Here is a 13,931-nt window from a genome sequence, read left to right as displayed (position 1 = left end):
TATTATTCGATTCTCAGCTTTCAATCCATTCCATTGATTCAAATCACTCACCAGTCGATTCGGCTCCACTAAATTCAAATTAAATTTCAATTTTGCGAATCTTAAACTTAATAGTTTTTATTGATATTATTAATATTATATATTTATTATTATTATTATTATTATTATTATTATTATTATTATTATTATTTTTATTATTTATTAGTTATTATTTATTATTTATTATTATTATTATTATTATTATTATTATTATTATTATTATTATTATTATTATTATTATTATTATCAGCATCATTAATTTATTATTAATTAATTATCCTCATTATTGTTATTATTATGATTATTAAAATCAATAATATTCATATTAATATAGTTAATACTATTATTATTATTATTATTATTATTATTATTATTATTATGAATAAGAATATGAATATTAATTAATAATAATATTATTAATAACATTGTTAATTTTAATATTACTATTATTAATATCAAATTATTTTTTCATATACGAACTTTAATCTTTCACATGCACTTTTTTTATAACGTTCTATTTTGTACCCTTTTCATCTAAAACTAAACCAAATCAATATTTTTCCCTAAAACTTAATTTAATTGCTCAAATGACTTAAAACTTACAAGATGGATTCTAATTTATCAAACAATAAACTTGTTATCAATTATTATTTGTTGAGTTTTAATTAATCAACCAAATTTTATTAATTTGTTAAAGATGAAATTAGGGTATGTCAATTTTTATTTATCTAATTAATTAAATTAGAATTGTTGGTGTAACACCCCCTCATACCAAGGTACCTTACCAGGACTACCCTAGCATGAAAGACTGTTACCATCTCGTTTGCCCGAGGTAAGTACATATCAAAAGCAACTGTCCCAAACACATTTATTAAAGTACGGTAAGTATAAAAAGGTTACAATGTTTCCAAAAACAAATAAACGAATATCCAAATGTTCATGACAACAAAACAGAAACTAAGACTCGCGATGGTGATACTAAATCCATTGTGACGACTCTCCCATGAACGCCCCCAAGCTCACCAAATGCATCACCTGTCACAATCTGTTCACCATCCCCGAATGGATCACCACAGATTTTATAAAACAACAACGGGGTCATTACTGCACAATCAAAATAAGACAAGTGCATAAAGTAACCAGCTGATCATCCTCCATCCCCGGTCTCCCGATCTCACACAGTAACCGACTACACACCGAAGTGTGTAGCCCTGCCAGACTACCCATCTCAACAGTAGTCCACGCCGCTGGGGGACCGGGCAGCCAATCCCCACCTAAATCCCGCTCATCAACGAGCGATAACCCTGTCCCTTAATGTGCACATCCCCTCCCGTGACGGGTTCCACGGAGGGCGAACTAGGGCGTGAAGCCACTCCCGCAAGTGACTCCACCACAACCATCACAACATCGTCACAACCACCATCACCACACCAACACTCCGATGATCAGCAGAGAACAGTAAAACACAATACAATCACATTCTTAAATCAATTAACAGTAACTGAGTAGGGAAACCCTACCTTAGCACAACAGCAGTGAAAGGAATCAAGCAACTAGAACGGCTCCTCTACGAAGTCTTCGCCTAAAAAATAATCACATAACACAATTACTAAATGCAAAACCCCATTTCCCCCAATTCAAGATTAAAGACGAACTCTAGAAATAATCACCAACAAACATGGGAATAAAGACTTACCGACGAAGGAATAAAGGGTTGAATGCGATTGCTAAGATTGTCCACACACACAGAGGAGAGATTCGGAGTGATTGGAGCGTCGTATGATGATTTAGGTTTTGTAAATTATGTTTAGAAACTGCTTAACGAAATACATAACACTCTAATTACTTCCGAATCAAACCGCTGAAATATTACTCGTCAGACCGGATACTTGGTCGAGTATATACTATACTCGGCCGAGTACCCTCTACCCGGTCGAGTATTCCATATACTCGGCCGAGTGTTCCTGGGCAGTAGCTAAACCATACTACACGACACCCCTTACTCGACCGAGTAGGCCATACTCGGCTGAGTACCGGCTTAGGAAAACCGTAGTATTACAGTTGGTGCTTCGTGATGACTACCTAATCAGTCAAATTAGGATGATAAACAGCTAGACTTTGAACATCAATCTAGCAAATCGGTGCTCCATTATTTCACCTAATTAGATTGATGGTGAACCGTGGTTCATGGTGGCTACCTAGTTAATCATTCAAATTATTATTATTATTATTATTATTATTATTATTATTATTATTATTATTATTATTACTATTATTACTACCACTATTATTACTATTATTATTACTATTATTATTATTATTATTATTATTATTATTATTAATCTTCTTCTTCTTCTTCTTCTTCTAATAATAATAATAATAATAATAATAATAATAATAATTAATAATAATAATAATAATAATTATTATTATTATTACTATTATTATTATATTTAGTATTAATTTTAATAATATTAATATTAATATTAATATTAATATTATATTAATACTAGGTTTGGTGCCCGGCTACGCCCGGGCTACCTTTATTTAACATTTAAATTTTATTTTCTATGAAATATGATTTCTCTAAATTTGGTTAACACATACATTTACAATTTATATATTAAAATTATGATGAGAGGTAAAATTAATCAACAAATTATGAGACACGTTCAGCTCTCCCGCTGTTAATATTATTACTTTCACTACATCCCCTGTTAATACTATTACGTTCACTACTTCTTCGGTTACTGTTGTTTGTTTTACTATTCTTGCTATTTTTACGGTTAACCCGTTAGTTTTGTCAAGCTCGTATATTTAAATAAATTAATATTTTCTTAAAATCGAATTGTTAGTTAATTTTTCATACTCTTTCCGTTGTTCCTACTGTTACTTTCTTTAAATGTGTTGTGACTACTATTACTTTCACTTCTCCCGCCGTCATTATTTTTTCTATCACTACTCCCGCATTTATTATTGTAATTTCACTACTCCCGTTGCTGCTAGTATGACTTTCACTACCCCTGTTGCTATATATTATTGTTGCTTTTACTACTCACATGGAAGGTTACTATCATAATAGTTGATTATCTAGTTGTATTAGAGTTATATATTTAAATAAATCTGAAATATTAAATTAGAATATTATTTAAGAGCAATCATTATTATTTACTAATTAAATTACAAATCTAATGAATTATGGAATATTATATTTTTTGGAAATCTGAATTGATTTACTTACCTTTAAATAGTTTCCAAAATATAACATGTACTTATATTATATTTATGTATGTATGTATGTTAAGTAATTAACATATTTATACTAATTAATACCATAAGTGGGACCCGGTTATTTAAGGAAACTCGCGATATTCTAATATTCTCTAAATTTATATTTTTAACCAAAACTATATAATATTTACATTGAAGTCCCTTTTTCAGGTCCATCACACGGCGCTAGCGATTTAAAACTATAGAGTATAATTAATGTGTATGGATTTATTTAATTACATGGAAGTCCCTTGGTTTTTGGAATTAATATATAGTATTGATTATTTCAGCTCAGCTCTAAAAAGCCAGAAAGAACAGGGCCTAACTTTTACAATAAAACTCGCCGAAATACAGGGATATTATAATCAATATACAAAGTCGCTTCTTACAAAATGTCTCTTAAAATAAAATATATCAAATGAACTAAAACTTTTAGAAAGTCTTTAAATAAAATTTTCACTGAAATAAAATCCTTTTGAACTGCAGCGGAAGAGACCTGAAATAAACCAGAAGACAGAAAGGAACTACCCCATGACGATTAGCCCAGAAGGGAGAAAACACGTCCGCCGGAAAGCTGAGTAACAGATAATATCTCAATATAAGCAGCGTAATTTTGGTCATGGCGTGGAAGCACAGACATGTAAAAATAAAAATAAACATAGAGAATAATAAAAACACTCCCCTTTACTAATTAGTACCTCAAACCAACTCAGTTCTATTTCTATAACAAAATACTCACTTCTCGCCTCCATAATTAACCAACTCTCGCCTCATTACTCCGTCTCATTCATTACTCTATCTCACTCATTACTCCGTCTCATAATATAATACTCCCACATAGCCAAATATCGTATTCTCATCGTCGACCCTAAGCCAAGGACAAGGGGTGAGTGAACTGGCCGATAAAACCGCTAAACAATATGTCCATCTCAATATCAATTTCAATCTCATAATAATATAACTCAATAACCATGGTCACTCCGGACCGTAAACATAACTTGGCTCAAAGGCCCCATAAGTCAATACCAGTAACCAATCTCAATCTCAATATCAATATCGTCAAAGGTTCAAAGAACCGTGCTCAACACTTAAAGTAAAACTCTAAGCTACTCACTCACGAGTCGAGGTCAAAGAGTACGACAACTAAAACACAATACTACACAATCCATAAACTCAAGGCCAATAATCAATACGATGCCAAACGTATACTAATCTTTGAAATTCAACATTCCTGACAATATCTACCATCATAAATAAACCCATACTTCACATTGCAAATCACACCTTTTCAATTACACCAATCTTGATTAGCTTTACGTAATTCCCTTTGTAAATCATATCATCCAATTCCAATTTGAACAATACAACAAGTAGTTCAAAGCCTTTAATGCTCTTTCCATGTACACAATTCTAACGCACTCGTATTTAACCCATAAACAAAACAATGAATTAATAATATAAAATAGAATAGCTACTACGATATATATAATATAAAAGAAAAACGAGTATCACATACCACCTTCAATAATAAATTTATCATATAAAACATATAGAACAAACATAAATTCATACAACCCTGAACAATAATAATAATATTAGGATCAGTAAAATCGTGTTACCTTAAATTTGTCTCGAGTCGGTCAAAACAATAACCCATAATCTAAAATAATGAAAGGCGATAATAGAGGACGAGGATGAACGGATTGAATGCTCGTGAAAACAAAAAGGTTGATTAAGTGGTTAAGCTAATAATAATGATTGATGATGATGGAGTTGAGAGGCTCACGTAGCAAAACAAAGGAAAGAGCACACAATAAATTAGGTTATATACTCTCAGGGGTTTGTAAGGTAAGGAACAAATAAAATAATTAATATGAAAATATGGACTCCATAAACAAGTAATACGGTCCAATTGAAAAGCAACAAATATATATATTTTTTTTTTCATTTTTTTAATAGAAAAACAATATAACAAAGAGTAAATTATTTGAGGTATTACATCCTATTTGTCAATTTTCACTCAATTCATCAAAAGTGATTCGGAGCGACATTTTAAAACTTATTTATAGGCTTTAAACAATTTTTCGGGGCCTTATTGACGATGTATCACATTTGGTGCATATGTTCATCATATGTACTAATGATCCTCTATTAAAATTTTCACTCAATTCATCAACAATGACTCGTGACGACATTTTGGTACTGAATTACAGGCTTAAAATTAAATCTTTCGGGGCCTTATTGTCGAGTTATTAAAAGAGTTCAAATGTGGTGCATATGTTCATCATATGTCCTAATTATCCTATCTACCATTTTCATTTAGTTCATCAAAAGTGACTCGAGACAACATCTTGGAACTTAATTACAGGCTTAGAATTAAATTTTCGGGCCTTTATTGACGAGTGTATCACATTAAATGAGTTCAAATGTGGTGCATATGTTCATCATATGTCCTAATGATCTTCTCTTCCAATTTTTTCTCTATTCATCAATAGTGACTCGGGACAACATTTTAGAACTTAATTACAGGCTTAAAATTCATTTTTTCGGGGGCCTTATTGACGAGTGTGTCACATCAAATTAATTCAATTGTGGTTTATATGTGTTCATCATATAAACCACATTAGTTAGTAAATTTTAGTTAGTTAGTAAATTTTTCGGGGCCTTTATATGTTCATCACACTAAAACTTAATCAGTTATGTATTACTATTTCGCATATTATATTATATGATTTCTTAAAACTTAATTCATATTATCGAATAAGTATTTTAAATAATTTCTTATTGAAAAAAATTGATATTACTTTATTAATTTTTTTTTTTATAATTTTATCTAATTTTGAGTAAAAAATTGTTGGATCAATTTATAGTAATTTTAACCGTATATTTAAATGTTGTTCAAGTTTGGGCCATGTTTATACGCAAATTTTTATCTAATTTTGCATCTTTTTACTTACACTTTATTTAGCATTAAGTCAATTTTTTTGAATTATATACACTTTATGCAGATTGTGTCCAGTTTCTAATAACTTAGCATATTGGTGATTTACATAGAATGAAGAAAATATATGTTTGTCTCATACTATGAACATAATAATTTAGAAACATCGTGTAACTCATCTTTGACCCTAAATATTGATATACATGCAACTAGACCTGTACTCGGGCCGGGCTAGGGGGCCGCCTGGCCAGGGGCGGGCGGGCTCTCCGGTCAAACCGCCAGGCCAGGGGAAGGGATTTGGTTTGGCAGGCCGGGCCGGCTGATATGCCTGACCGCCAGGACCAGAGGCGGGCTAAGGGCGGGCGGGCGGGCGGGCCTTACCATTTTATTTTTTTATTTTATTTTTTTGTTAAAATGGCGAGGCCAAGGCGGCGGCCGAATTTCGGGACCCTCGCCAGGCCAGGATTAACGGCGGGCTAAGGCCGGGCCGGGCCAGGCCAGGCCAAGTTGCATAAAATAACGGGCCAAGACGGGCCGGGTCCGGGCCGGGCCGGGCCGGGTCGGCCCGTGCTGTTGGCCAGCTCTACATGCAACCTATTTTATAATAGATGTAATATGTATTTGAAATTGTCTTTTTCAAGTCATTATTTTTTTTTTAAAAAAAAAGAATTCTTAATCTTGTTCATTTACTAACCTTTTGTTTTGATTATCCAATCATGCTATAACGATATGTTGAAATTGTTTTTTAAATTAATGTATGTTTTGTTTCCTAAAATTATATGGAATCAATTAACCATACCCAAACACAGGTTCTTAGCATGGATTTACCATCACAAAAACATGAATACTAATGAAAAACTATACAAGCTGGGCTTGAGTGAGGTTGATACCTGCTACATCTGCAGAGACGGGGTGGAAAGCTTGGACCATCTCTTCTTTGATTGTCACTACGGTAGACGGGTGCTGCTGCTTATGGGTTTGCGGATAGGGGTTCTGCTTCCTCACCACGACTCTGAAAATTGGAGGCTACAAACTTCTGGATCCAATAAGAGAAAGGAGATGATGAACGCAATCTATAATGCATGTCTCTATTTCATCTGGAGACAACGAAATTTGGGGAAACATGAAGCTACAATTCTTCGACCAGAGAAATTTACTATGATGATAATTACAGAATTGAGCTTTCGATTCAAAGAATACATCAAACTACCTCTTATTAACCGAGATAGGGAGATGTACCAGAGATTGATTGCAAGGGATAGAAAGTCGATGAAAGAGGAAGAGAGAGAGTCGAAGGAGAAAGGAATATGATCTGATTTTGTCTTTCCACTTTTAGAGCACCCACAATAGAGAGGATGATTTCATCCTCTTATTTTTTCTTTTTCTTTCTATTTTTTTGACACCTCATTCCCTCTTTCATCCACCTCATTTCCCACTATCTTCATCCTCTTCATTTCTACTATCTCTTTTTTCCTCCACAATAAAGAGGATCCTCTTATATTACTTTTATTATTATTATATATATATATATTTAATTTATTTATATTTAATATTATGGGTTACTTTATATTGTTTTAATAATTTACAAATTAATAAAACTAATTTTAAAAAAAGTTTGTGTTGCTAAATTAAATAACATATAAAATTCATAAAACAAAATACATCAAATTCATAATACAAAGTAAGATATAAAATTCATAAAACAAAATACATGAAACTTAACATTAAATTGTGATACATATTTTTAATTTATATTCGAGCCTTGAAACATAGTCCATATATGTTCGACCAAATCGTTTTTCAAAGACATGTGTATTTGTTTGTCATGTAGCTCACCCCTCCTAGCCATAAAGTTGTGTAAATTTCTTTCCGCGTACATTCCAGGGGTAACAACAAATGACTCGGGAATATTGGTAGATGATTCAACATCATTTAGTTCTGAGCAAATTCTTCTGGATCTGTGTAGTTTAGATACCCATCTCACTCATCTTCCACGATCATGTTGTGCATAATAATACATGCCATCATTATTTTCCATAATATATCGACATTCCATGCTAAAGCTGGTTGACGTATAATTTCCCATCAAACTTGTAGCACCCCAAATGCGCGCTCGACGTCTTTTCCAGCACTCTCTTGAAGTTTAGTGAACAACTTTTGCTTAGGAGTTTGGGGAGCGGTTATGGCATCGATGAATGCTGCCCATTTCGGATAGATTCCATCTGTTAAATAATACCCTGTATGGTAGGTATTTCCATTCACAATGTACCTAACTTTTGGAGCTTGGCCATTTAGAACATCATCGAATACAGGGGATCGCTGAAGTACATTGATATCATTATTTGACCCCGGTGTCCCGAAAAACGCATGTCAGATCCAAAGGTCCCTAGACGCAACGACTTCTAATATTATAGTGGTCGTTTGCGATCTTCCTTGATACATCCCTTTCCATCCAAGCGGACAATTTTTCCACTTCCAGTGCATGCAATCAATACTACCCATTAGGCCAGGGAAACACCACGACGTTCTCCTTCAGAAAGGAGAACAATTTAATCTAAATCTCAACCACTCTATAAAAATCTGGCCAAATTAATGTCTCTGTATCACATTTACATATTTATGAGACTAGTGATTGTCGTGTTACAACCAACACACATATTCTATACCAACAATACACAGCATGCATTGGTGATAAATATGTACAGCATGCATATGTATCTATATTACAACAGTTGACTTCTTCCAAATATTAGACGCACCAACACAAATATGGATGTACAATAACAATTAAAAGCAGATTGAATAATTTTTTTCCCATAATAAATAAAAATTGAAATTAAAATATTATCCAAATGGCAAATAAACATTAGCTTGTGGGCACAAGGGCCTATGTCTCCTTTCCTCTAAAAGTAGAGGAAGCACCCATCTTCCTCTATATAAGAGGACATCCAATATAGTTCCCACAATAGAGAGGATGTCCTCTTAGAGGAGAGAGAAGGTTAAGAGGAGGCTCAATCCTCTCTATTGTGAGTGCTCTTAGGGTTCAATTTTGATTTATTGTCTAAAATGTATATTGGGCTCTTCTTATGGGCTGAATTTGCTTGTTAGTGGACATTGTGGGTAAGGGTTGTGGACTCTGGTTCCAAAGTCGACTCGATGATCTGTGACGGTTTATTGATTTATAATATAATTACATTTTATCGGAAAAAAAAATTATGTAAAGTAATCATTATTTTTTTGGGGTTATTTTATAGGAATAATCCAACCTAATGGTGCCCTTCTTAAATTACTCCATATTTTTAATCTGAATTTAATCCCTCCTATCTACTCTTCCATCCCAGAAAAACTCACTTAGTTTTTTTTACGTGTTGTATAAGGTCACCTTTTCCTCTCTCTCTATTTAACTCTTAGGCCTCGTTTGGTTGCCCGTTGGAATGCAACTCCACCGAAATATCGAATTCATGGGAATTAAGTTCCCACATGAAATTCATGTGAATTAGCTAAATCCGTTTGGTTGCTGGTGTAGGAGTTTAATTACACCGGAGTTTCAATTTCCTGGGGGGGGGGGGGGGGGGGGGTAATCTAACTCCTCCACCGTGGAGGAGTTTCAAACTAGTTGGAAAATTGAATGCTTACATTATGGCAAAAAATAGGCAACCAAACAAGTCCAAATTTTGTAATTAATGGGATTTTGCAACTCCCATGATTTGGAAGGGACAACCAAACGAGACTTAATTTTGTCACTTCCATCCTTAATTTTGTCACCTAATTTTAATTCCTCATTCACTCACACTCCCTCCTCACCGACCACACACCATAGCCACCTGCTACCACTGCTACAACAGACCACACACCACTGCCACTTGCCCCCGACATTACACCAAGCCACCGTCACCACCCCACCATCAGACCTACGCCACGCCGCCACCAACCCACTACCTCCTATTCTTCTTTATTATTCCTCCCTCTCGTTCTCCACTTGTCGGTGAGCTCAGGCGACCCACCACAAACACCCTTCACTTACCACCCTCACTAACCACCAACAATGACCAACCGACGACGACCCCACCCCTCGCCTTTGCTCCTCCTCGACACCTACATACTTCCGCCACTTAGACCCACCTGTCTCATCCACCACGCGACCCCTCTTTCGCTGGTCTTCGCTTTTCTGTCCACCCAACATGCCACCATCGTCGTTCTCCTTTTCCACTTCCCTTCATCCTCCATTTCGCTTTTTCAGATCTAATTTTTTTGGGGTTTATTGCAGATGTGGGGTGGGGTTTTCTACGATTGGTGGAAAAAGGTCAGGGGGTTGGTATGGTGATCAGAGGGAGTCAGTGCCAAAGAGTGACCATAGGAGGACTGGTGGTCGGAGGGAGGACCGAAGACGGTCGACGGAGGAGTGATGAATGGAGGGAGAAGGTTGAATTTGTTTTTTGGAATTAAGGTATAAGGTGTCTTAACCCTTAAAAACATAAGGGTAACCTATTGTTTAGGTTATCAGTCACTCTAGTGTATTTTGGGAAGTCATTTGGGGGGGGAGGTGTTTATGAAGGATTAAATTCGGATTTCTTAAAGGATTGAGTAATTTAAGAAGGGCACTAATATCTTGGATTATTCCTACAAAAAAACCCTATTTTTTATTCATATTATTCACATTTATGTGACTTACTAGTAATTAATTACAATAAATATTATGATAGTCAGACAAAATATAATTTTATATTTGCCATATATCAGTTACTAAATAATATATTTTAACAAGTTTATGTATGCCATATATTTCATTTTGAAATTCTAGGTTGAGTCACTTTAGTTTAATTATTTTTTTTATTAATATACTAAAACACATATCATGCTTGAAATTAAGCAAATTATCCAACGATAATTGTTACTTAACAAAAGTACAAACATAATAAATTTGACCAAAACACAGATCAAACTCATTATATTTATGCTACACATTGACACAAGGTTGAGAGTCACCTACAAAAAAGTAACAAAATTTATTAAAAAAGTAAAAATATCCCGCCATCATCCGTTTGAACAATCGTCGCCATTATTGATTTGTTCTTATTTGTAACGTTTCATTTCCAAATATTCTCCTAAAAATGATAGGGAGAATTTATTTAAAATTTTCAATGAATCTTCCTTAATTTTTTTCCATCCACAATTCTTTAATTTAATTCCATAAATAGTTAGCATTACCCAATTATGATATATTATAATGTCTTCTTATTTATCTTTTATTATCATGTCTTTTCAATTATTTATATAAACCTTATTAGAGTATTTTATATATAAATAACAAAAATACCGGAAAATAAAATAAAATAGAATGGCCTCATATTTACCCTCTTCATCTTCTTCAACTTCACAAAGTCAAGTAAGTCAACAAGAGTTTTTTGCCTTTCACAATATCGATAGACAACTTTTCTTTAGGCTAGTCTTTCAATTAAGACGTGATTCCTCTGAAGCTATGCAAATCATGGCCTTCTGGCTATGCCTTGAAAGGATTCACAAGTGTCCATGCGTAAAAATTATTTTAACATATCTTGATCCTATTATTGAGTCTTTAGTTGAAGAGTCACTTATCGCCTTAAGGGTGGCCGAAAGTGATGAGTATCTTATTTCAGATGACAAATATGACATCCCCATTTTGCAAAACATAGTTGGAAAAGAAAGGTCTAGCCTAAGACATTTTCATGAAAATCGAGTTGTAATTCTCGTAGGTGTTCGTAACATTATCCAACAAGTTTGTATTAAAGCATTTCAAGATCTTATTAGATTAGTCACGAAATATAGGGTATTATCTAAACACCGGTATCATCAACATGTTAATTACAATTATGGAAAAATGAATATACGGGGTGATAGTGGTAGTGTTGGGCAAGGGACGGCTTATCACTCTGGTTTGAAGGTTGGTAACTTTACTGTACCTGTTGAAAATTCAATTCTTTTTAGTTCTTTAGATCGGGGTTCTAATTCAAGTGTTGATACAAGTTCAAAATACATAAATATCTCTAATGATTATATTCCTAATGGGACACAAGGAAATCTTTTGAATTTTCTTACACAAATGCAATTAAGTGAGAATCATCAATCCAAAGGAGCCACAATCCCACCAAGTGAAAGGACCATTTTCTTAACCTTTTCAAAGGGCTACCCCATTTTAGAGCTTGAATTGAGAGACTTCTTATGCAGGTATTTGTCGTACATTTTGTAATAACTATTTTTTCCACCCTTCTTTTCAATATATATGTTAGTTAGGTATGTAAATGGAATATTATGGCTCCTCATTTTGAGTTATAACAATTATATTCTTTGTGAACTCGTGATACATCTTAGATTTGCTATATTGTAATGTAGGTCTTTTGGAGACATAGTAGAGACTTTATATATGCAAGAAGTTGGTGAAAACGAACAACCGCTTTATGCTCGGCTTGTGGTGCATGACGCTAGAGCTATGGATGTAGTTTTAAATGGGCAAGGCAAAGTGAAGTTTGCAATCAATGGAAAACATGTTTGGGCAAGAAAGTATGTACGCAAAAATCCCAACTCTCCACCATCTTCCCCAACGAAAGGGACTAAATGATTAACTATTTTGGTAGATAATAATGTCTATTATTGTTTTAAAAACTTTTCAACCAAAAATATTCTATGTTATTTTAGCTAGAATTACTTACGAAGTTAACAGATTCACCTATCTATTTTGTCTTTGTAGTAATTGCGTCACAAATATGTATCACCTTAACACAAGTTACATTAATTTTCTTGTTTTTTATATTGTTTGATTCACTACTTTAGCTAAAACAACTATGACTTTCACTACTCCTACTACGCTACTATGATCGGGCAGATAAAGGGATTAAAGTTTATTTTATTAGATAAGAAAGAATAGAAAATAAGCACGAAGGTAAGAGAGAGTAAGACTAGGTTATGACAACATAACCGAGGTTAAACAACTCTGATTGGAGTAATAGATTTCTTTACGAAACCTTGATCCAGACACAAATTAACCCTCTCTCTCTGTCTCTCTTTTTTTTTTTCTCTCTCTCTCTCTCTCTCTATCTTGAATATATGTCCGGCTTTTGAAAGTTACATTATTATCTTAATTACATTGAAAGTAATTTTTTTCAATAAGGCAATAGTGAAATAACTATGATTGCGACATATCTTAATTTTGTGAGTGTTTTTCTATGAGGAAAGGAATATAGGTTCGTTTTAAAACTTTTTATTTTGAAATAAAAATAAAAATTATCGTTTTGTTTCGATATCGAAACTATTTAATATAGCGATTTCCACGTAAGATCAGATAGCCCTTATCCAAAACACGGGGCACACACCACTAGAGTCGCATGTTTCCCTTTAACAAACTCAAATCGGACGTTAATTAAAAAAAGGCATTGTGTTTAGTTGAGAAAAGATGCCACTGCTATTGGGAATGGTGTGTCTACTTGAGAAAGCACGCTATTATCAATGACGTGTTTGCATAAAGATGATCTTTTTCTTAGTAGAGTTATAATAAACACGTCATTCACAATAAAAATATTTTTCTCATATATCATGGTTTAGGATTCCCCTTTCCTTTGTGAACACCATTTTAATAACTAATTTAAAATTGTAAACCAAAAAAAAACTAATTTAAAATTCGACCCAAATTGACATTTTTTTTTGTTTT

The 13,931-nt window shown here is 33.5% G+C and overlaps 1 protein-coding gene and 1 long non-coding RNA gene across 3 annotated transcripts; one reads left to right on the top strand and one right to left on the bottom strand.

Annotated features, from left to right (window-relative positions):
- Nucleotides 1-874: 874 nt before the first annotated feature.
- LOC141621753 (uncharacterized) lies at nucleotides 875-7,572 on the bottom strand. Of its 2 annotated transcripts, XR_012532641.1 has the most exons (4): nucleotides 7,461-7,572; nucleotides 7,141-7,347; nucleotides 1,560-1,621; nucleotides 875-1,084 (listed from the first exon to the last, which is right to left on the bottom strand). It is a non-coding gene; the product is annotated as an uncharacterized LOC141621753 (long non-coding RNA). The 2 variants fall into 2 exon arrangements; XR_012532640.1 differs by having other exon boundaries at nucleotides 7,141-7,569.
- A 4,016-nt stretch (nucleotides 7,573-11,588) lies between these two features.
- On the top strand, nucleotides 11,589-12,845 carry LOC141619862 (uncharacterized). The gene is made up of 2 exons (XM_074436886.1): nucleotides 11,589-12,454; nucleotides 12,620-12,845. Exons 1-2 carry the CDS (start codon nucleotides 11,589-11,591, stop codon nucleotides 12,843-12,845), a joined length of 1,092 nt encoding a protein of 363 aa, XP_074292987.1.
- The last annotated feature ends 1,086 nt before the right edge of the window (nucleotides 12,846-13,931 follow it).

The sequence above is a fragment of the Silene latifolia genome, chromosome X, assembly GCF_048544455.1.
Source record: "Silene latifolia isolate original U9 population chromosome X, ASM4854445v1, whole genome shotgun sequence".
Taxonomy (NCBI): domain Eukaryota; kingdom Viridiplantae; phylum Streptophyta; class Magnoliopsida; order Caryophyllales; family Caryophyllaceae; genus Silene; species Silene latifolia.
This window is presented reverse-complemented; position numbering and strand designations above follow the sequence as displayed.

What these genes read in the sequence shown, in the direction of transcription:
- LOC141619862 (XM_074436886.1), top strand. Translation starts at nt 11,589, where the DNA reads ATGGCCTCATATTTACCCTCTTCATCTTCTTCAACTTCACAAAGTCAA. An exon ending in TTGAGAGACTTCTTATGCAG is followed by an intron (nt 12,455 to 12,619) that starts GTATTTGTCGTA and finishes ATTGTAATGTAG; the next exon opens with GTCTTTTGGAGACATAGTAG.